The 23943-nt window shown below is 44.6% G+C and overlaps 1 protein-coding gene across 3 annotated transcripts in view; it reads left to right on the plus strand.

The window, feature by feature from the left end:
* The first annotated feature begins 1343 nt into the window (after positions 1–1343).
* The window catches only part of SLC4A8 (solute carrier family 4 member 8), an 81050-nt gene continuing 58450 nt past the window's right edge, over positions 1344–23943 (plus strand). For 2 of the 3 annotated variants that reach the window (XM_047867975.1, XM_047867976.1), the window contains exons 1-2: positions 1344–1510; positions 17144–17225. In XM_047867975.1, the coding sequence (XP_047723931.1) occupies positions 1466–1510; positions 17144–17225 (127 nt within the window). In that variant the 5' untranslated portion in view covers positions 1344–1465. Of the gene's footprint in view, positions 1511–17143; positions 17226–23502; positions 23543–23943 lie in introns of those variants that run through there. The other variant, XM_047867977.1, reaches the window with a different exon arrangement.

Below are 23943 nucleotides of genomic sequence, written 5' to 3' on the forward strand. Positions count from 1 at the left end.
TGTCTCTGTCTCTCAAAAATAAATTAGAAAATAAAGTACTTAACTAACCACAGCATGGTAACTGATAGAAGAAATGTATGGAATGCTATGAGGATTCACAGAAGGGAGAGATGACATCTCTAAGAAGTGTTGGAGAGAGTGGGATAAAGAAAGGTTTCTTGGAAGAGGTGGCCTTTGAGATTGACTTTGAAGGATGCTTAAGATTTTGATGGGCAAAAATGGGCGGGGAGGGGGGTGAATTCCAAATTCAAGACAGGATTAGTGAAGAGATAGAGACTGTGGCAATGAATGCTAAGGCTCAGAAACAGGACCAGGGGCTTATACAGGAGATCAGAAATATGGTTCTGCCCCAGGGACACTGAAGCACAACCTTGTTTCAAATTTTAGGGCCAATGCAAGGTGTGGTATGCAGGGGTTGAAACTTCAACGTGGACCCGACTATGTTCTCCAGATGGAGTTTCTTTCGGGGCTAAGGATTATTTGCAACCTTTTTTCCTCCTCTCTGATAATATGGATTCACCTACAGTCTGATGTTATAGTGCGTGTAAAGCAGAGACTCCTTTCCTCCTCTTGGGGACAGAGGGTTGGTCGGATTATAGCCAGCCTCTTTTCTTTCATGCCCAAATCAAATGGAATGCATTACTTACGGTTTTCTAACCTTGCCTTAGATCAGTAGTTCTGTTGTTAAATCATAATTTGTCTTACATCATTTCTCGGAAAAGTTGGAAGCGTTTTTGTGGAATTATTTCAACCATCAGCCTGAGCTCAACTCTGTGCTTTTTTCCTTGCCAACCTAAGACCCACGGAGAAGACCTAGGTCGTACGGAGTCTGTGGAGGGGGGTCGGATCACTGCCTGCCCGCTTCTCTTTAATGCTCTTTGGTCTATCTGGCCACTAGTTCAGAGGTTGGCAAGTAATTTGAGAAGGGCCTTTCCCCTCATCGTCAGTTACTTCCTTCTTCAGTTCCAAGGGATGCTTCCCCAGAATTTAAGAACCCTTACCTAAGGAATAACATCAGAATTAGACAGAAACTTTCTCCGTTTTCAAGGGTCAGGTGCAGCCGCAAACAGAAGCATGAGATTTTCGATTTCCAGCAAGCGGTTGGAAGGACCTTTAAGCCTAGAGGCCCCTGAAGGGAGGGAGGCGGTTTCCAAGGCAACCGGGCCGGGAGCGGTAGCCTCCCCGGGCTCCCTCCCTCCTCCTCCTCCTCCTCGCGGTAGCCCAGGGTACCGCCGGACAGCGTCCTCCCGTGCTCCGCGCGCTGATTGGCCGCACAGGCCGCACGCTGATTGGCTGCGGCGAAGCCTCGCGGGCCGGTGGCAATGGAGGCGGCGGCGGTTGATGGTTGACCGTTGGCTCCGGGGTAGGGGTCGCCGCTCGGGCGATCGGCTCAGAGCCGAGCGGAGCGCGCGGGCTGCTGACGCTCGGCCTGGAGCCCGCGGGCGAGACCTAGCTGGGTTCCGCCATGCCGGCCGGGAGTAACGAGCCGGACGGCGTCCTCAGCTATCAGGTAGGGCCCCGCCTCCCGCCCCTCCCCGGGGCTCAGCCTCCTCATCCTCTGCCCACCCTCCTGCCTCTGCCCCCGAGCCGGGCTCCGCAGGCCACTCCCTGAGGGCGAGGGGAGGCCGGCCCGGGACACCAGGGGGCGCTCCGGGCGTTTGGGGATCGGGCCGGGGCTGCGAGAGGGTGACCTTGGGCCGAACCTGGGAGCCGGCGGATCACTGCCGCATCCCTTGCGAGGCCGGCAGAGGAACCCTGACGGCGGCGGGCGGTGACCTCTGTACTCCTCGGGTACTCCCTCTTGGGAGAGAGGCTGGCTTCTGGCCTGGCGGTGTCCTGTTGGAACGTGGGAGAAAGGGTGGCCAGGGACCTCGCTCCGGTGGGGCAGGTCTCCTCTTTGTGTTGTTTCTGGAGACTTCTGGTTCCTCAGCGGCTCAGAGAAAGAGCTGGAAAGGCTGGAGGCTGGGGCCAGACCCCATTAGTGTGGCCAGCTTTATGAGTCTCGCCATCCCATTGGGCAGACAGCTGACAACTTCTGGCAAGGGAAGGGGGAATGGGCTGGGGAAGTGTTGAGAGGTCAGGAACAGGTGTTTATTTAAGGGAATGAGGAAACCAGGCTTAAGTAAGCCACAGCTCAACTGCTGGGGTGGCAAATGTAAGGAAAATCATCGGGCTAGGTGTCAGAGACTGCAGGCTCAAATCCTACATCTGCCTTGCGCTGGCTTTGTGACCTTGAGTAAGTCACTTGCCTCCTTGAACCTCAGTATCTCCATCTAGTAAAATGCGAATGAGAATACCTGCTTTGCCTTCACAGTGTCGTTTTGAGGACTGAATGAGGTGCTATTTGTCAAATGTCTATTGTGTGACAACCAGTAAGAGAGTGGTAGCTCACTGAATTCTCACTCCCCCCTTTCTTGTACCGTCAGGTGGTTGTTACTGCTCTGGAAAGAGAGATTGAAGGGGGGGGGGCAATTCTGAAGTGGGGGGGCTGTGGCGATGATGATGGGCCTTCTTAGGAAGGATGGTAAGTCTTGGAAACAAGTGCCATGTTGATGTCAGGGATGGTTTCTGTAAGGAGGCAGGGGAAACATTCTGAGTTTGTAGCAAAATAGGCATCAGGCATGGACTCTCTCCTCTTCTTCCTGGTACTAGTTTGCCTCTAGACGACCCATGATTCCCTCTTTGCTTGCTCCATCAAAAAAGGAACCACATCTAAGATTTTGGAAAATCTTTCCATATCTGATCCCTCTAAGGCCTAAAAGTGTACTCAATCTATGTGGTGGGGATACAGTGATGAGCAAAACTATGCAATGTTCTTGTCCCCTTGGAGCTTCCTGTCTTGGAGGGTGGGGAGAAATAACCGTGTTTAAATCAAATAACCACACAAGTGTATTATTATGAACTGTGATAAGTGTTTTCAAAGACAGAGAGGCAGTCTCTCAGTGTTTCCAGCCTTGGTCTCAGACGAGAGAAGATTTTGCTAAGGAAGAAAATTAGAGATCTAAAGAATAAGTATCAACTGAGGGAAGACGGAGATCAAAGGACCTTGGAAACAAAGAGAATAGCAGAAAGGGAACACATCTAGTTAGAGGGCCTGAAAGAAGGTCAGCGTGGCTGGAGCCACAGACCAATGAGGGGAATGGTGTGAGATATACTCTGGGGTCAAAACACAGAGCCATTATAGCCCGTCCTGAGAAAGTTGGTATTTATTTAAGCAGCGAGGGGAAGCCACTGAAGGGGTTTAAGCAGGGAGGGGAAGGAGAAAGCAAGAGCGAGAGCGAGAGAGAGAGAGAGAGAGAGAGAGAGAGAAAGAACGCTCGAGCAAGTGCATAGAGTGAGTAGGGAGGGGTGAGAGAGCAAGCGCCAATGAAATCATGATCAGATTTTCCTGTTGAAAGATGTCTCTGGCTGCAGTGGGGAGAATAGAATAGGCTGGAAAGAGTGTGAGGAGACAGTGTGCTTAACATGCAGAATGTGTACCAGTCGTATTGTCGAGATCATAATAACCCACAAGCTTCTGTTAGTGCTTTATGAAATTGATAATTCCTGAGTGCTTCTGGGGTCGCACAGAAAATAATTATCTCCTTTACATCTAGTTCATGTAACTTTCTTGATCAGTGGGGTGAGGAGACAAAAAGGAATAGAGTAGGAACAGTAGGACCTCATGAAGGCTGGGTCAGGTGATGGGCAAATGGATACTTGAGATATAGGGAGGAAAAGAAAGGAGGACAGGAGGGGGAAAGGAAGTAGGGGTGATTTGGGGGACAAAAAGTCAACCGATTGAAAATTGCCAATGAAGCCTCCTATGTGCCAATTAGGCTGTGGGGGGTGGGGTGGGCGGAATGGACCTTGCAAAGAGAGGGATTGTGCAACTTGCTGTAAAGAGATTCTAGGCATCACATCTAAATATCACAAGTCTAGGCTGTTTTTTTCTGGTTTGGACTATTGCACTAGCCTCCTACACTTCCCTCTGCTTTCTCTCTTGCCCTTCTATAGTCCACTTTCCACATGGCAGCCAGAGAGAGCTTTCAAAAACACAAACCATGCCTGATCCCATCTTGAAACCCTTCAGTGGCTCCCCAGTGCATTTTAGAGTAAAATCCAATCTCCTTATCATGGCCTACCAAACTTTAATGTGCTCAGGGACTTGTCCACCCTTTCTGACTGCCTCTCCCCCATTCTCTCACCATGCACCCCTGCACTGGCTTTCTTTCTGTTTCTTCAATATGGCAAGCTCCTTCATACTTTAGGACTTTTGTTCTTGTTGTTTTCTCTGCCTAGAACATGATTCTATCCAGGGTTTTATGGGACTTAATTCTAATATTACCTCCTCAGAGCGGCTTTCCCTGACCCCCACAGTCACTGTCTTTCATATGATCCTGTTTTATGTTCTTAATAGCACTTATGACTTGTCTGACGTGTTCTTGCTTGATTTCTATATTTTCTTTTTTGGAGAGAAGCTTGACGGGGGCAAGGACTAGGCGGAAAATCTTGCCATATAGCACAGTTCCTGGTATAAGATAGGCGCTCAGTTGCATGAGTGAATGAATGCCTTTCCTGTACCCAAAGTCAATGTGCTTCTCCTTCAGGAGCTCGCGGTCTTGGGGTTAGCACGGAACATCAGGTGCCCATGCTTGCTTACACAAAAGCTGTCCCTTGTGTGCGGCTGTGCCTTTACTCAGGTGTTCCAGCTGGGAAATCCTTCCCCTCCTCTTCACCTAGAATATCCCATTTAGCTTTCAGGGTCTGGCTCTTTATCACTCTCAGAATTCATCACTCAGTCTTCTCTGCTCACAGCACCCACCAAGGGCTATTACTGTCTCCGAAGTATGTGCCTTTAATCACTCTGCATTACTGTAGCTTGGTCTTTGACACCTACACCAATGCCTGGCTTGCAGCGAGCACTTAATAACTGTTTGGGAAGATATATGTGGCAAGGTATACAAAGGTTACATTGGAGTGGGAAGAGACTGCACTGAGGGAGGCCAGCTAGGAGGCTGTAATTTAGGATGAGTTAATGAAGGCCTGCCTTTCTGAATTTTGATGGGATCTCTGGAGGTGGTTATCGAAATTTGAGAAGTCAGTGAACTCTTAAAGGGGTTAGGTTGTAAGGGAGGAAGAAGGGCAGGGGCGCCTGAGTGGCTCAGGCAGTTGAGGGTCTGACTTCAGCTCAGGTCATGGTCTCACAGTTTGTGAGTTCGAGCCCCGCGTCGGGCTCTGTGCTGACAGCTCGGAGCCCGGAGCCTGCTTCAGATTCTGTGTCTTCTCCTCTTTCTGTGCCTCCCATGCTCATGCTCTATATCTGTCTGTCTCTCAATAATAAATAAACGTTAAAAAAAAAAAAAAGAGCAGAAAGCTCTAGGGAGAGCCCCTAGTTTGGACTGGAACTGAGGACATCTTGTATCTTCTGAGTCCTCCTGATCAGCACTTTCAGAACTGAGCAGAAAGGAGTACTGGAGGAGAAGGCCGGAGTGGTTGGAACCATCAGCACTCCAGCCAAGTGGTTCTGGGAACTGCAGGGAGGTTCAGGGACGGTGTAAGTGACGAAGGGGGGAGCAAGTGAGTTTGGGTATTCACCAAGGTTTTTATGTGAATCAGGCCTGCTCAGAATGGAAAGCTTTGCAGAAATCTTCAGCATAGCGAGCCCTGGGAAATGGGTGATGATTGGGAAGGGTGGCCGATGAGAAGACAGTCACATTGCGTACCTTATGGTAAACCTGAAAAAACTCCTCTAAGCCAAGAGTTCGTGACAGAGACTGAATGCTAGCGCCCAATGACTGGCATGTGTCGGAGCCCAGTCAACACCTGCTGAATGTTGTTGAATAAAAACATCAGCCATAGCGGTTTCGCCTCTCACTACATTGCAGTGTACAAATCCGTATGGCCCCGCCCCCTCCCGACAGATGGGAGGTGTTCCTTTCCTAGGAAGGAGTGGGGAAAACCGAACATTCTCTGTACCTGGCTTTCCCAGCTCTGCTGGGGAGCTTCGGTAGGGGAGGGGTGGGCGGTCCTGACAAACAGAGAACTGAGGTAGTCTGGGGGACAATGCAGGCTGCAAATTTACTTCCTTCAAAATTTGTGGATAATTGCCTTCGCTCATAGTTTGCCTTGGCAGGGTAGCCGGGGCTCTCAGTCAAGACTGCCATAGTAGTTAGTAATCATTAGGACACAGAAAGCAACCGTGTTTATTCTAGATCTGCTGCCAGGTTACGGCAACAAATCTTAGATAATGGAGAGGTTGGTTGTTCCCTGTAAGGTAGTAAGTAATAAGTTTACTCTGGTCTTGGTAGTTAGGGAACCCTAATGTGTGTATTAGTTTCTATTGCTGCCATAGCAAATTACCACAAATTTAGTGGCTTAAAACAACACAAATTGATTATCTTTCAGTTCTCTACTTCACAAGTCCAATGCAGCTCTCACTGGGCTAAAATCGAAGTGTTGGCAAGGCTGTGCTTCTTTCTGGAGGCTCTGAGGAAGAATCTGTTTCCTTGATTTCTTCAGCTTTTAAAGGCTACCTTGTTTCCTTGGCTTCTAGTTCCTTTCCTCCACTCCAAGCCGCCAGCATAGGGTGTCTCAAACCCTACTTTTGGTATCACATCTCTTTCTCTGACTCAAGTCTTCTGCTGCCGCTCCCCGCCCCCCCCCCCGCCCCCCAGCTCTTTAGGGATTCTTGTGATTGCATAGAGCCCACCAGATAATCCAGGATAGTCTCCTTATTTTAAGTTCATCTGATTAGCAACATTACTTCCGTCAGTAACCTTAACTGGGGGGCCATTATTCTGCCTACCACAATGTACTAACTAGCAATCTTAATACAGAACAGGAGTTACTCTAGGTGGGGCTCAATAAAAGAATCATTTACAAACTATAGCTACTTTGGAATTTGAGGCCCTAGCAGGCTGCTGAAGAGTCAGAATAGGAAGCTCATGGGTATTTAGGAGCTCATGGCCACTGAGAGGAGGTCCGGAACAGCTGCACGAGTCCTTGTGGAACCTTTTTTTTTTTTTTCCCCCCCTCGCTATAGCAGTCTGAATTCAGTGAGGAAGTCAAATTCATGGGCATCTGTGGGCCAGATTCACTGACAGGGTGTCTAAGGGACCAGAATTCAGAGACTTTGCTGGCTGAAGAGAAAGGAAACGAGATGGAGAACTCTTGGAAGTCTGGTCAGTAAAAGGGCAAAGTACAAGTTTGAAGTACAAGGTTCTGGCACACTATGGGTTTAAGATGGCAATAATGTAGATCTTGAACTGTGGACATGAATGCATGATTGGGTGACTTGAGCTCTCTGAAATGACAGGGTTCTTTGCTTTTGGCAATAATAGCGTGTAATGTTAATTGTAAGAATACAGAGAGGCTTGAGTTTGAGTTCCTCCCATCCCACTTACCTCTTGTGTGATCTTACTTAGCCTTGATTTTAAGACTGCTGTGAGGATTAAGTGGGGTAATATACATATGTAAGGCACAATGCTAGGCGTATAGGAAGTGCTCAATAAATATTTGTTCCTGATACTCACTGTGTCAACTCAATTTGCTGATCAGAAACCCTGGAAGTCACTTCTGTATTTGCTGTTTTAAAAATGGTTAAATGTGTCAGAACTCAATAACTGCTTGACTCTTTTTTGTTGGGCGTAAGGATGGGAGGGTGGTGGGGTGGAAGGATGTCATACACCATGTCTGAAAACATCGGATCTTTAGGAAAAAAGATGACAGGGGTCTCTGGAAGTGAAAAGTCGGAGACTGACTGCAGGCATGGAGGGGCAGTTGAGTTGGGCAGGTCCACCACCCCACAGGTCCGGAGTGGCGCTGCAGGGGGCACGAGTCAGAGAGAGGGCTCCAAATGGACTCCACTGCCTGCCACCTTCCCCCTCCCCTGCAGCCTCCGAGGCTGCTTCCAGGAGCTGGAGCCATTATGTAAGACTCAGCCCTGACCCTGCCTTTTAATTTGTCCATTAACTGTAAGTAAGAATCTGGTCTGCTACTCAGGTATAGTTCATTCATTTTTCAAGGCTCATAACAAGATGTGCCTTGAAATTTCAATGTTTTAATGTGTATTTAACCCCCTTAGTTCTTTTTATCTTATCTAGTCCTTGAGGTAGGCACCCAAGTCAATTCACATTTACATAGTGGGTCATTGTTAGTGAGCTAGGAGGAAGGACAGAAAAGAGGAGACTTAGAAACATTGCCTTTTCTCTAGTTCACTCTCCTTTCCCTCCTCCCTTCTTTCCTTTTTCTCCCACACTTATATAACATGGTTCTCATGATTTTAATCTTTTCTGAGTCACAAGCTTCCCTGAGAATCTGGTGAATGTTATGGACCCTCTTAAGAAAAATGTACACTCACACATAATCCTCTGAAGTTCATTCATGGGAACCCTGGAAATCTATGGATAAGAAATCCTCTCTGCCATAAATAATGGTGGTATCAGAGGACATAATAGCCAACTGGGGAGGAATCTGTAACAAGCACAGACCAATGAGACTTGATATTCTTTACTTTTTTTTTATGATTTTAAACAAACTTTGTATACACAGTACTTGAAATTTATGGAACATTTCAAGCAGACAACGAAGTACAAAGACTTGTAAAAGTGACTTGCTATGTACCCATGACCTGGCTTCAGCAATGAACACACACCTATGTTGTTTCATTATGTCCCCACACACTCTCCAAATCCCAGACATCATATTATTTCATCAGTAAAAACTTCAGTATGGGGCGCGTGGGTGGCTCAGTCGGGTAAGTGTCTGACTCTTGGTTTCGACTCAGGTCATGATCTCATGGTTCATGGGATAGAGCCCTGCAACAGGCTCTGTGCTGACAGCATGGAGCCTGCTTGGGATTCTCTCTCTCCCTCTCTCTCTGCCCCTCCCATGTTTGCTCTCTCTCTCAAAATAAATAAGCTTAAAAAAAAACCTTTAGTATGTATCACTAAAGATTAAGGACTTTCTTTTTATGATATCACTACCATGTCACAATATTGTTATTTTTTTTAATTAACAGTTAACTCCTTAATACAATCAAATGTCCGTGTAGTTGTTTAAATTTATGAGTGCCAGGGGTGCCTGGGTGGCTCGGTCAGTTAAGCATCTGACTTCGGCTCAGGCATGATCTTGCGGTTCGTGGGTTTGAGCCCTGTGTTGGGCTCTGTGCTGACAGCTCAGAGCCTGGAGCCTGTTTCAGATTCTGTCTCCCTCTCTCTCTGTCCCCCCCCCCATCTCTGTCTCTCTCTGTCTCTCAAAAATAAATAAACGTTAAAAAATAAAAGATAAAAAAAATTAATTTAGGAGTGCCTTTTAGTTTTTTAAATAGTTGGTTTACTTGAACCAGGATCCAAATGAGGTCCACACATTCACATTCAAGCCTGACATTTCAAATGCTTTGGCTAATGGTGTTTGACAGTGGCTCTGTTTTCTTTGGCAAGACAAAGAAAGTGGATGAACAATTATTCAGTGAATGTAGGCTGTGGTTAACCAATCTAAATTACCGAAACAAGTAGATTTTTCAACCTGAATATTTCAGGTGATTGACCTTGCTCTCCATATTTTGCTTTTATAGTTCTTAGAGTCATAAAATCAATTATGCCACCCTCCCCTCCTTCCTCTAGATTCCTGCTGTGTTCTATGTAATGCCAGGTATCTGTGGACAGTGCTAAGCATTGTAACCAATTGGTCCCTGTCCTTTGGATATTACAAACCTGCGGGGAAGCCAATACGAAAAGTTATTCATATAAATGAAGTTTTATGAGAAAATATATGATCATATGATAAAGAGTTCAGAAAACTAGTATTTATTCATCACAATTTTTATTTATTTATATATTTTTTTAACGTTTATTTATTTTTATTTATTTATTTTTTCAACGTTTATTTATTTTTGGGACAGAGAGAGACAGAGCATGAACGGGGGAGGGGCAGAGAGAGAGGGAGACACAGAATCGGAAACAGGCTCCAGGCTCTGAGCCATCAGCCCAGAACCCGACGCGGGGCTCGAACTCACAGACCACGAGATCGTGACCTGGCTGAAGTCGGACGCTTAACTGACTGCGCCACCCAGGCGCCCCTAACGTTTATTTATTTTTGGGACAGAGAGAGACAGAGCATGAACGGGGGAGGGTCAGAGAGAGGGAGACAAAGAATCTGAAACAGGCTCCAGGCTCCCAGCTGTCAGCACAGAGCCCGACGCGGGGCTTGAATTCACGCACTGTGAGATCACGACCTGAGCCGAAGTCGGCCGCTCAACCGACTGAGCCACCCAGGCGCCCCTCATCACAATTTTTAGATACTTACCACGTACCGGACATTATACTGGCTGCTAGGTACATAGTGGTGGACATAGGGACAACACCCCCACTTCTGGAACTTACAAGCGTGCAAACCACTTACAGTGGTAAGCTACTGTATTGGGCTCTAAGAATATAAAGATGGCAACTTGTGGCTGGCACCATCAAGAAATCCATGATCTAAAAGGTAAGCTAGGCCAACAGGCACATGAAAAGATGTTCAATGTCGCTCCTTATCAGGGAAATACAAATCAAAACCACACTCAGATATCACCTCACACCAGTCAGAGTGGCCAAAATGAACAAATCAGGAGACTATAGATGCTGGAGAGGATGTGGAGAAACGGGAACCCTCTTGCACTGTTGGTGGGAATGCAAATTGGTGCAGCCGCTCTGGAAAGCAGTGTGGAGGTTCCTCAGAAAATTAAAAATAGACCTACCCTATGACCCAGCAATAGCACTGCTAGGAATTTATCCAAGGGATACAGGAGTGCTGATGCATAGGGGCACTTGTACCCCAATGTTTATAGCAGCACTCTCAACAATAGCCAAATTATGGAAAGAGCCTAAATGTCCATCAACTGATGAATGGATAAAGAAATTGTGGTTTTGGGGCGCCTGGGTGGCGCAGTCGGTTAAGCGTCCGACTTCAGCCAGGTCACGATCTCGTGGTCCGTGGGTTCGAGCCCCGCGTCGGGCTCTGGGCTGATGGCTCAGAGCCTGGAGCCTGTTTCCGATTCTGTGTCTTCCTCTCTCTCTGCCCCTCCCCTGTTCATGCTCTGTCTCTCTCTGACCCAAAAATAAATAAACGTTGAAAAAAAAAAATAAAAAAAATAAAAAAATAAAAAAATAAAGAAATTGTGGTTTATATACACAATGGAATACTACGTGGCAATGAGAAAGAATGAAATATGGCCTTTTGTAGCAACGTGGATGGAACTGGAGAGTGTGATGCTAAGTGAAATAAGCCATACAGAGAAAGACAGATACCATATGGTTTCACTCTTATGTGGATCCTAAGAAACTTAACAGAAACCCATGGGGGAAGGGAAGGAAAAAAAAAAAAAAGAGGTTAGAGTGGGAGAGAGCCAAAGCATAAGAGACTGTTAAAAACTGAGAACAAACTGAGGGTTGATGGGGGGTGGGAGGGAGGAGAGGGTGGGTGATGGGTATTGAGGAGGGCACCTTTTGGGATGAGCACTGGGTGTTGTATGGAAACCAATTTGACAATAAATTTCATATATTAAAAAAATAGAAAATAAAAAATAAATAAATAAAAGGTAAGCTAGATAAACAAAGGACAAATCTAAAATAAAGGCAAGTTGGGGCGCCTGGGTGGTGCAGTCGGTTAAGCGTCCGACTTCAGCCAGGTCACGATCTCGCGGTCCGGGAGTTCGAGCCCCGCGTCAGGCTCTGGGCTGATGGCTCAGAGCCTGGAGCCTGTTTCCGATTCTGTGTCTCCCTCTCTCTCTGCCCCTCCCCCGTTCATGCTCTGTCTCTCTCTGTCCCAAAAATAAATAAACGTTGAAAAAAAATAATTTTAAAATAAAGGCAAGTTTATCCACCTAAAAGTTATTCCTTAGAAAGATCTTTACATGAGAGTTTTTAGAGCTTAGATAGAAGTGAAACTGACAAGCTTTGGAAAATTGACCCAAAGTGCCTATGGTGGTGGGGAAGATATTGATGTTAAAGATGTATTAGAAGGTTTTTTAATAATTTTAACTAATTATAAAATGTGAAAAATTCATATTTCTAAATTAATATATTATTTTACATATCTGTAATCTTTTCAGTTTTATTGAAATATTTAGTATTTAGTAACTTTTTGTGTATCACTCAAAGATAAGAGTTATTTTTTCAATTAAATTTTTAAAATTATTTTAATTTCCATACAGTTAGTTTCAGGTGTACAATATAGCAATTCAACACTTCCACAAAAAAAAAAAAAGATAAAAATTCTTTAAAAAATAAGCATAGTATCACCTAAAGAAAAAATAGCAATTTCTTTACTATCATAAAAGATCTCGTCAATATTCAAATTGGCAATTGTCTCAAAAAAATCATTTAAAAATTAGCTAAAAAATTATTTGTTTGTTTGAATCAGGATTCAAATAAAGTCTGCGCATTGAGATTGGTTTTTTAAACCAATCTCTTTTAAACTACTGGTTTACTTTCTTTCTCTGTCTCTGTCTTTCTCTTCTTGCAATTGTTTGTTTTAAAAAAGGGGGAGGAGGAGGGAAAGGATTTGTTCTATAGCTTTATAATTTTGCTGATTGTATTCTCATGCTGGTGTTTTTCCGTGGAACTCTGTTTCACTGTATTTTCAGTAAATTGGTATTTCGATTTAGAGGCTTGATCAGATTCAGGGACAATTTATTTGTTAAGATTACCTAATGGGTGGTGATATAGTCTCCCATTAGGAGGCATATAATATCTGGTTGTCTCTCCTTGTGATGTTAGTGGCTGTTGAAAATCAATGCAATCCATTAGGGATTGAGAAATGGTGATGTCCTAATTCTAACATTCCTTTTTCGTTTATTCTTTTCTATAATAGGAAACTTCTCTCATCTCTTCTATGGTACTACTCTATGGCACAATTTATATAGGAAAGCTAGGATACATTTTTAACAGTTTCGAAAATAATGGGTTGGTTTGTTAGCATTCTTCTCCAATGGTGACCAATTAATTTTTATTTTTTATGTGTTTTTTAACGTTTATCCATTTTTGAGACAGAGAGAGACAGAGCATGAGCGGGGAACAGTCCGAGAGAGAGGGAGACACAGAATCTGAAGCAGGCTCCAAGCTCTGAGCTGTCAGCACACAGCCTGACGCAGGGCTCAAACCCACGGACTGTGAGATCATGACCTGAGCCAAAGTCTGACACTCAACCAACTGAGCCACCCAGGCGCCCCACCAATTAATTTTTAAAGTGACATTGTGAACTCATAGATTTTAACATATCTGATCTATTCAATCCGTTGCAGTTACTACTGTTACTGATGCTCAAATTATCCTAAAAGGCAAGGGATCTCTTTAAGTTGACTTCCTAGTGGTCTGTGAGTGCCTTTTAGTAGACAATGGTATTTTAAGAGACCACAGTCTGGGTGCTAAGGATACTCATTGCTACTGGCTGATCATTTTTTCCAGGGCTTTTGAGTGGACCGAGCTAGGAAATGTAAATTTATAAATTTAAAAACATTTAAAGATAAAAATGTATTCTATATTCTTGTTGACTCATCCAATTCAAAATCAGGACTGAATGGTTTTTACTTAACTTCTGTCCTAAGACTGTATTTCCTTTTACCCCTGCTGAGAATGCCAGTTCTCAATGACATTGAGAGTGACAGAACAAGTTGACATGATCACGAATATGTTTATCTCACAATGCACAACAGCCTCAGAGTGATAGCACCAACACTCCCACCAACAGATAACTAAACGGTAGTTTAAGATCTTCTTAAACTCTTTTTGTCTTAGGGTATATACCACTGAGGATGTTCAGGCAGCTTATTGTATTTTACAGTTACTTGGAATAATATCTCTTGGAATAGTTATGTCATCAATTTGGCATTTGCTTTCATTTGATTTTTCATTTCTGGGAATTGCTTTTAAAATTTTTAGTTGTTTTAAAATTATGTGAGATATTGGGGCACCTGGGTGGCTCAGTCGGTTGAGTGTCGGACTTTGGCTCAGGTCATGATCTTGTGGTTGGCGAGTTCAAGCCCTGCATCTGGCTTGCTGCTGTCAGCCTGTCAGTGCAGAGCCTGCTTGGGATCTTCTGTCCCCCTCTCTCTGCCCCTCCCCCATGTGCACGCTCCCCAAAAGCAAATATTAAAAAAATAAAATAAAATTATGTAAGATATTTACAAAATAAGGTATTTTCAAAGAAGTCTAATTTTCTGTCCTTTTCTCCTCTAACCTATTCCCTCACTCCTCTATGGGTAACTCTTTAAAAATTTTTTTCATGGTGGGGCAGCTGGGTGGCTCAGTTGGTTAAGCATCCAACTTCAGCTCAGGTTATGGACTCATGGGTTTGTGAGTTCAAGCCCCACATCAGATGAGCTTGTGCCCCGCTTCAGGATTCTCTCTCTTTTTCCTTTCTCTGCCCCTCATTGGATTCTCTCTCTCTCCCTCTCTCTCTGCCCCTTGCTCACTCATGCTCTCTCTCTCTCAAAAAATAAAAAAAGAATAAATAAATAAATAAACAACAGGAATTTATTTCCTAAAATTTTTTTCATGACTTATTCTTCCTTTATAGGTTTTTAAGTATAAGCAGATGCTTATGTTCTAACACCCTTTCTTTTTTTATATATAATTTTTTTTAAGTAAGCTCTATGCCCCATGTGGGGTTTGAACTCACAACCCTGAGATCAAGAATCTCATGCTCCACTGACTGAGCCATCCCAACAACCTTTCTCTGATAAAAGTTAGCAAACAGCAAACAGTTTTCTCTACGTTGCTTTTTAAACTTAATATTCTATCTTGGAGATTATTCCATGATAGTAATAATATGAAATTTTAAATGTCTATAAACTAAATTCGTAAGTAAAACACTATAAGTATTGGAAGCAATCCAAGTGTCCATCGATAGATGAATGGATAAAGAAGACATGGTGTATACACACACACACACACACACACACACACACACACACACACACTGGAATATTACTTAGTCATAAAAAAGAATGAAATCTTGCTGTTTGCAACAATGTGGATAGATCTAGGAAGTATAGTGCTGAGTGAAATACATCAGTCAGAGAAAAGAATACCATATAATCTCACTCATCTGTGGAATTTAGGAAACAAATGAATAAACAAAAAACCCAGACTCTTTTTTTTTTTAAGTTTATTTATTTTTGAGAGAGAGAGGGTACAAGTGAGTGAGAGGCTGAGAGAAAGGGAAAGAGAGAATCCTATGAGGCGCAGGTGGGGCGGGGTGGGGGACAGCGAAAAAAAAAACATATATATGTAGACATTTGACTTTCATCTACTTCCCTAGAAGTTAGTCTATTCAAGTTGCCCTCAAGAACTTTTTTGATTCTTCTTATCGGGGAAATGGATTGCTTTATATTCAGAGTTGCCTCATTTGAGGACATAGATGATAACTTGAAAAAGTGTTAGAACAGTAAGCTGGAAGTTTGAGCAGGATCTGGAAGATGATAAGGATTTGATGGAGAGTTGGGGGGATGGGGGAACGTTAGATGCAGGACATGTGAGCAAAGGCGTGAAAGTGGGAGCATGCAGAGTGCCCATGGGATCAGTGAACTTGGCTGGAGCTGCAGGTTTGATCAGAGAAATAGACTTACAGGAAAATCAGTTAAGATTAAAAAAAAAATAGTTCAGGGTCTTGATAAGGTAGGTGCCATTATAGTCATGATTTTAACAAAGAATTATTGAGCACCTACTCTGTGAAAAGTCTGTGTAGGGTGTTGGAGGAACAGTGGTGAGGAAGGCAGACAGCGTTCCTCCCTCAAGGAGCAGAGACATGTCATTACAGAGAAGCGCAGTGTGCAATGAGGGCTTATAAATGGGGGGACCTCACTTAGTTCAGATGAGGGAAGCCTTCCAAGGAAGTGCATTGAGGCTGAGATCTGTGGGATGATGAGTAAGTATTGGCCGCTGGTGGTAGGAGGTGGGGCTGGCAGGGAGAGGATGATAGTTCTAGACCGAGGGAGCAACACTCAAGGAAGAAAGTGAGTCTGGTTCCAGAACTGAAAACACGTCCAGTATGACTGAAGGGCACAGGAGTGTGGCATAGAGTAGATGAGAGATGAGAGTAGATTGGAGAGCAATTGCACAGGAGGACCTGATAAGAAAAGGAAGCTATCTCCCTGAAGGCATATAATAGGCACTTAATACACGTGGAATGGATAAATAAATGCATTTGAAATTTCCAATGTGGACTAAGAAACAGTCCTGCCGTGGGTAAGTGTAAGTAAATGAGCACAGGGTGCTTGTTTTGGAAAGAAGATCAGTTTGGTTTTAGACAACGTGGGTCTTGTGGTCAACATCCCAATGGTTTGTCAAATACTGAGTCAACAGTCTCAGGCTGTAGTTGAAATTGGAAGACTCAAGTGAGGGAAACCAAAGGTAGAGCGCTCTTGCTTGGGATTTATGGTTAGAGGAAGAAGACGAGCCTTAGAATGAGACAGGGGAGACTTGATCAAAGGAGCAGGATGGAGAATTTCAAGGACAACAGGCTCAGATACTGAAGAGAGATCAAGGAGATAAGTCGACACTAAAAAAAAAAACCAAACATGTGGTTGACACCGCTTGCAAAATGCAGACATGCTATGCACTTGCATTTGTGGGGAGGTAGAAAAGGCGTGATATCTGCAGTCACAAGACCAGAGTTCATCCCACCTCTGCCTTTTACCACATTTGTGCCCTTGGGCAATAATTACTTAATCCTCTCTAAGTCTCGGGCTGTTCATTTATAAAATGAGAAAGAGAATGGCTGTCATTAAAAAAAATTTTTTTTAACATTTATTTATTTTTGAGAGACAGAGAGCAAGAGCGGAGGAGGGGCAGAGAGAGAGGGAGACACGGAATCTGAAGCAGGCTCCAGGCTCTGAGCTGTCATCACAGAGCCCGACGCGGGGCTCGAACTCACAAACTGTGAGATCATGACCTGAGCTGAAGTCGGTTACGTAATCGACTGAGCCGCCCAGGCGCCCCTGAGAATGGCTGTCATTTTTGCATCTCAAAGTTATTGTGAGGTTCAAATGAAGAACGTATGTAAACCATTGTGTTTTCTCCCCCAAGGGTTGCAAAAAGGGTCTGGCATACATGTGCTACTTAAGTGGATGTCTGAATGAACGTATGCTTATTACTATGGCTACGTATTTATATTTCAACAGAGACCGGATGAAGAGGCCGTGGTGGATCAGGGTGGGACCAGTACAATTCTTAACATTCACTATGAGAAAGAAGAGTTGGAAGGTAAGAACTGTCCTTCTTTGTGGTGGGGAAAATAAATGAGAGGCAGCCTGGTGTGGGAGGAGAATTTTGCCATCAGGAGATCTGCGTTTGAGCCCCGCTGACTCTTTTCTCACTACCTGTCAGACCTTGGGGGAAACTCACTCAATTCCCCTTAGCCTCAATGTCCTCATCTGTTAAATAAAACTAGGGATATTAATACAGAGAACAAACTGGTGGTTGCCAGAGGGGAGGTGGGTGGAGTGGGGATGGATGAAATAGATAAAGGGGACTAAGAGGTACAAACTTCCAGTTATAAAATAAATAAGTCATGGAGATGAAAAGTACGGGGATGTAGTCAATAATATTGTAAGTGACAATTGACAATAAATATTGTAATAATGTTGTTTGGTGACAGATGGTGACTGCACTTACCATGATGAGCACGGAGTAATGCACAGAATCGCTAAATCGTCATGTTGTGCGCCTGTATGTTAACTGTATAATTAACTGTATGTTAATTATAATTCCACTTTAAAAGTAGGGATATTAATACCTTACTATTAGGTTCTAATAACATGTGAGACAGCGCTTTGAGCACTGTTAAGTCCGATAGCAATATTAACAAATGATCTCTTCTTGAGACTGTGAAGGACTCAGGTCAGCTTGTCAATTCCTGGCAATTGCCCACAAATATAAATGTAAACATGTACACAGTTTGTACAAGAAAATAAAATACGGATAGTTTTAAAAATTCAGCTTGGTTATAAAACCCTGTTTTTGCCCCATCTCCAATGTTTCCCATTCTAATGATACCCATTTCTGCCTGGTGTTTTTATCTAACTAAGACAAGAGAAGACATACACCCCTATTCTCTAATTCACAGCACAGAACTGTATTTAAAAAAACCCAAGTGGGGACGCCTGGGTGGCTCAGCCAAGGAAGTGTCCCGCTTGGTTTTGGCTCAGCTCATGATCTCATGGTTTGCGGGTTCGAGCCCTGCACCGGGCTTTGTACTGACAATGCAGAGTCTGCTTGGGATTCTCTCTCTGCCTCTCTCTCTGCCCCTCCCCTCCCCTCTCTCTCTCTGAAAATAAACAGGCATCAAAAAAAAAAAGCCCAGTTGAGGGGCGCCTGGGTGGCTCAGGCAGTTAAGCGTAGGGCTCTTGATTTTGGCTCAGGTCACAATCTCACAGTTCATAAGATGGAGCCCCACATCTGACAGCACAGAGCCTGCTTGGGATTCTCTCTCTCCCTCTCTCACTGCCCCTCCCCAGCTCACATGCACACTGGCTCGAGAACACACACATACTCTCTCTCTCTCTCTCTCTCACTCAAAATAAATAAATAAATTAAAAAAAAACCCAACTCAAGTGCAAGGGAAAGGAGAGGGGTTTTTATTGATCTGCTCTGTCTACTTTACCTTATTAAGGCTCTTTTTTTTTCCCCTGTCCCACCCCTAGATCCCCACATGACCATTGGTAGTGCCCTTCCATTTTTCTTTTTCCCATAGGACCTGGTTTCCTGATAAGTGGTGATGTTCGGTTTTATTAGAGAAAGGCTTGTGTCCAGTGTAGCTTTAATGAGAACCCACATTTGGCTCAAAAACCTTTGTTAAGTCTCTGCAGCGTCCCCTGCAATGTGGAAGACTATGATACAGCAACTTTCTAATGACTGAGACAGCATGTAAAATGTTCTCTCTGTACTGCTTGTTCCCGTGACTTTTTTTTTTTTTTTTTTTCATCAAAGTTGTGTAATCCTCAGAGAAAACTTGTCCTCTGGATGGGGAGAGTGAGAGCTGTAGAGGCTGACTCAGCCTCTGGGTTTGTTACCATGAGAACTTATGTGGGTGGCTCCTGGAGGTCAGTGGAGGTTGGACATATCAAGGTCAGGTTTTCTAAGTTATTTTTGACCAGATGGAAGAAGAGCCAATGTGGGTTTCAGCGACCGGGAGAAAGTGGCGAAGGGGAGGGTGTGGAGGTGAGAGGCTGACATGTGTTGAATGGCCCTCATGTGTTAGGCATTTGATGAGGCACTTCGTACCCGTTGTCTTTTTCATCTTCGCAGCAGCCCCGGTGGGTAGGTATCATCCCTATTTTACAGGTGGAGAAACTGCTCAGGGTCATTTAGCCTCATGGCGGGTGAGACTGGGCTGGCATTCTGCCCTTTCTGTTCCAGCACACAGCCCGCGAGGGAGGCCAGCACTCAGCATTAATGCAAGGAAGGACAGTACTCAGCATGAGCCCCCCAGCCTCGACGTCTTGCTCCGTCACATACACATTTTTATATGGTATAAACATCATAGGGAATTTCTCTCGTTGCCTCACCCCTCCCTCAGCCCTGATAATCCTGTTGCCTCTCTACCCTCTCTCTGCACCGTGAGAGCACTGTTGTTCTCCGTTCAGCTGTCTGCGCGCACCAGACCTTTGCCCTCAGCAAGGAGGTAACCGTTGATGAACACTCTTGTCTGCCTGGGAGTAGAATAATAAACATGAGCAAATCCTCTTGGATCCTGAGGACCGGGTTCCACTCACAGAGGTCAGCTGAGTAATTGGCAGTGGGAGCATCTTCTCCAGACGACATCATCTATTCCTTATGCACTCACCATTTTGCTCCAAAAGGAAGCTATCTATCATGTCATTTCTAAGGGATAGTGTCTTGGGAAATGGTCCTTTATACATACAGCTTTTTGAAAACTAGAATCTTGGGGCGCCTGGGTGGCGCAGTCGGTTAAGCGTCCGACTTCAGCCAGGTCACGATCTCGCGGTCCGTGAGTTCGAGCCCCGCGTCGGGCTCTGGGCTGATGGCTCGGAGCCTGGAGCCTGTTTCCGATCCTGTGTCTCCCTCTCTCTCTCTGCCCCTCCCCCGTTCATGCTCTGTCTCTCTCTGTCCCAAAAATAAATAAAAAAATAAAAAAAAAAAAAAAGAAAACTAGAATCTTATCTTAGCACTTTTTAAAAAAGTTTATTTGTTTTTATTTTGAGAGAGAGAGTGTGCGTGCATGCGGGGGAGGTGCAGGGAGAGAGAGGGAGAGAGGGGATCCCAGGCAGGCTCCGCAGTGCAGAGCCCGACACGGGGCCTGAACTCACGAACTGTGAGACCATGAGCTGAGCTGAAACCAAGAGTTGGACACTCAGCCGACTGAGCCAGCCAGGTGCCCTGTTAGCACTTTTTAAATCAAACACTGTTGGCAAATGGAGGACAAATGGTGCCCACTTCTCAGGCCTGATGTGGCTCTCGAGCAGCTCGGGAGAGGGAGCCGGGGTCTGCTATAGGCTTGCTCATGCTGTAGGCTCTGCCCTGACTGACTGTGACGGAAGCCCTAGGACTCGGGCTGCACTTGAGTGCTGTCATCTCGAAGGCATGAAATAAAGTCAGTCCCACTTTGATAGAAGACAGAAGTAAATTGTGTTCCACCTCAATGTGTATGCCGTGATACAGGGTTCTGTGGCTGCAGATTAATCTCTGGGTCTTCTTTCCCCTTAATTTTCTACCTTCTGCTCCACATCACATAAATCATTCCCTCGCCCTTTTTCAGAATTACTTCAGAGATTTAGTCTTGGGACGTCGCTACAGACTTTGGAAGTGTGCGTCTTTTGGTGTAAGCTAATTCCATTAGTAGGAGAAGGCACATTAAACCATGACATTGATTCTTTTCGTATACAAGAAGAGTCCAAACCAAATATTGGAACGGATTTCCAAAGATAAACTCAATGAAGAGCAGTAGTCGTCCATGATGTGCTCCAGTGGACTGTCCCGCCCCCAGAGGGACACAGAACATTGCTTTAGTTACAGGAATAATGGCTTTTTCCATTTTTCCTGGCGGGTCATTATTCCTGATTCACTACTAGACTTAAGGATCCTAGAACAGGTTTAATGTCCTCTAATAAGTTTGTAACAGAGGTAGGAGACTTTTGATCCTATTTATAAATTAAAAAAAAAAAAAAGGCATGCATCTGCTTCGCATGTTAGATTCCCCCCTGTGGTTATTGACTTTGAGTCATCCTCTAGCCCAGGGGGTGGAACAGTCTTCTGTATGTGCTAATGAGTTCTGCGTGGGCACTGGCTAAACAGTGTGTATGACATGCCCTCTGTGTTGGTAGGCCTGGTCTCCATCCGAAAGGTAGGTCACAGCTGTGACTTCTGTCCTGCTCCACACGATGCAGCGCCAGTCCACTGATGGTTACTCTCTGTACGTGTATACGTATTTATTTTGGGCTTGTTGGAGGGGAGGTGGGTTAAGTGGGCGACGGGCATTACTCTTGAAGCCAAGACTACACTGTACGTTAACTAACTTGAAAATAAACAAATAAAAAATAAAAAATAAACACACTAACGTCACAGCTTTCCCATAAGTCTTTCAAACGAATACTTGTATTTGCATACAGATAGCCCCCTTTGCACCTGGGTGGCTTAGTCAGTTGAGCATGTGACTTTGGCTCAGGTCATGATCTCGTGGTTCGTGGGTTTGAGCCCCGCATCAGGCTCTGTGCTGACAGCTCAGAGCCTGGAGCCTGCTTCGGATTCTGTGTGTGTGTGTGTGTGTGTGTGTGTGTGTGTGTGTGTGTGCCTCTCTCTCTCTCTCTCTCTCTCTCAAATAAATTTAAACCACCATAAAAAAAAAAGTAGCCCCCAAAGAGTAGATTTAGAAGGTGGAGTCTGGGTGAGTTGGTAGGTAGGTAGCGGGAAGAAGACTGTGGATGGGAAAGCAGTTGAACGGCCAGCAAACTGACCATAGGATTCGTTTAGTGAAGTCACCAGACTGCCAGAGTCCAGTTAAATGGACTAGATTTTATTGACTCTGTGTTCATTTCCTAGTGTCCATTTGTTTGTCTTCACCTCTGCTGATCTCACCCAGAAAATCCAAGCCCCTGTTTCAGAGTCCTCAGCCTAGAAACTGAGGCCTGATTTTCTGACAGCCGCTTGGCCCTTCTTAGCTCTGACCCCTGCTGGGGCTTGTTTTCATTTCCGCCTGTCTCTGGCATTTTCAAAAGGTAGGCACTGTGGTTGGTTAGTGTTTGTGAGAACTGATCGGACCAAAAAAATTCTTAGAGAAAGAAGAGTCTTCCTTCCCTAAGATTTAAGCTTTACCTTCCTACAGAGGCGCCAAAGGCATCTGAAGGGTGTCTTCCCCACTATCCTCAGACTTGCCTAGTGGGAATTTTGGATACCAAGCAAAACCATGCATCACTCGCTCAACATTTACTGAGACTCTGCTGGAGTGCCTTTTTGCAGCAACAAGTAAGAATAGTGGGAACAAGTGAACCATCTTGGCTTCTCCAAAAACGACCTTGCCTGAGCCTTTCCTAGTTTGGACGTAGACCCTGGACTGGACATGAGAAGTCATTTGATCCAACCTCTTTGTTTTACTTTAATAATGGCAGCAAATTCGCCGAGAAAATGAGATCTGATAAAACAGGTTCTAACACCTAAGCACTGCCCCTCAATTCCTATTTAGAATGTACTTAAAATTACATAATACTAGCAATATACCAACAAAAGCCCCCAGTGGAAGTATTTAGAATGTGCTTAAGGAGAAGTGGGGGTCCTAGCCTGCCCAATAATCCTCTGGGGGAATTACTAGGAAAGGAAGCTAATGGTTGGGATGCCTCTGTTGAAGGGCTGAGAGTCACCCCTCGGTGAGGCTTTTCTTCACGCAAGCCAAGCTCGACCTGGACACAGTTTTACAACACGTAGGTCACTATTTTATTTTTTATTCTTGTTAAAAAAATTTTTTTGAAGATTTTATTTTTAAGCACTCTCAACACCCAACATGAGGCTGAAGCTCATGACCCTGCGATTAAGAGTTGCACACTCTACTGAAGGAGCCAGTCAGGCAACCCCCTAGGTCACTATTTTAGGGGCTGGTTGAAGTGGTTCTCTGGGATCTAATTATGCTTTTCACTGCCCATGGGTTCTTCATGATCTGTCCCTGCCTGCCTCTCTGACCTTTTCCTCCTCCTCTTCTTTCCTCTTTCCTCTTGCTCTGGCCCTACTGGCCCTACTTTGGCTTTGGAATTCGCACATTCCCACTGTAGAGCCTATGCACTTGATCTTGCCTTGCCCTGGACTGCTCTTCTCATGGCCTCTCCTCATCACTCAGATGTCGCCTGTGATCATCTTAGCTACAATCTCTCTTCTTCATTCCACCCTCTACCCCAAACCCTTCAGCATGTTTTTACTTGGGATAATTATCAATACTTGAAATAATATGTTGTTTTCATGGTGTCTGTCTCCCCTAACTAGAATCTGTGTCTTGAGGACAGGGACCTTGTACTTTTTGCTGTTGTATCCCCAGCCCTTGGAACAGGACCTGGAACAGTTCTGTGACTCCAGCCCAGGTCGGTCTCAGCGGTATACTACGGGGAACTAATTAACATACTATAGTGGAACATTATTAGTTAACAGATGGTATTTTATTGAGATGGCATTCAACTTAGTCATTTTCACATTTTATGGTTTTCACTGACAATGTCAGAGGTTTGGAATCCCACATCTTAGCAGATGACTTCTTCTGGCTCTGTATTTTTATTTCAATAAAGTTATGAGGTGACTACACTATGTTCGGAGATCTACCTGTCAGAAATGTCCTGAGATGTGCATGAGTCAACACAGGATTGCCCTGAGACAGGATGAGGATGGGAGGTGTGATTCCACTGGATACTGAATATTTTATCCTCCTGCCTCTCAGCATTCAAATAAATCTCTCATCAGCTTTCCCTCCAGTACTGTTCCTTTTTTT

This window comes from Prionailurus viverrinus, chromosome B4 (assembly GCF_022837055.1).
Source record: "Prionailurus viverrinus isolate Anna chromosome B4, UM_Priviv_1.0, whole genome shotgun sequence".
In the NCBI taxonomy this organism is placed as follows: Eukaryota; Metazoa; Chordata; class Mammalia; order Carnivora; family Felidae; genus Prionailurus; species Prionailurus viverrinus.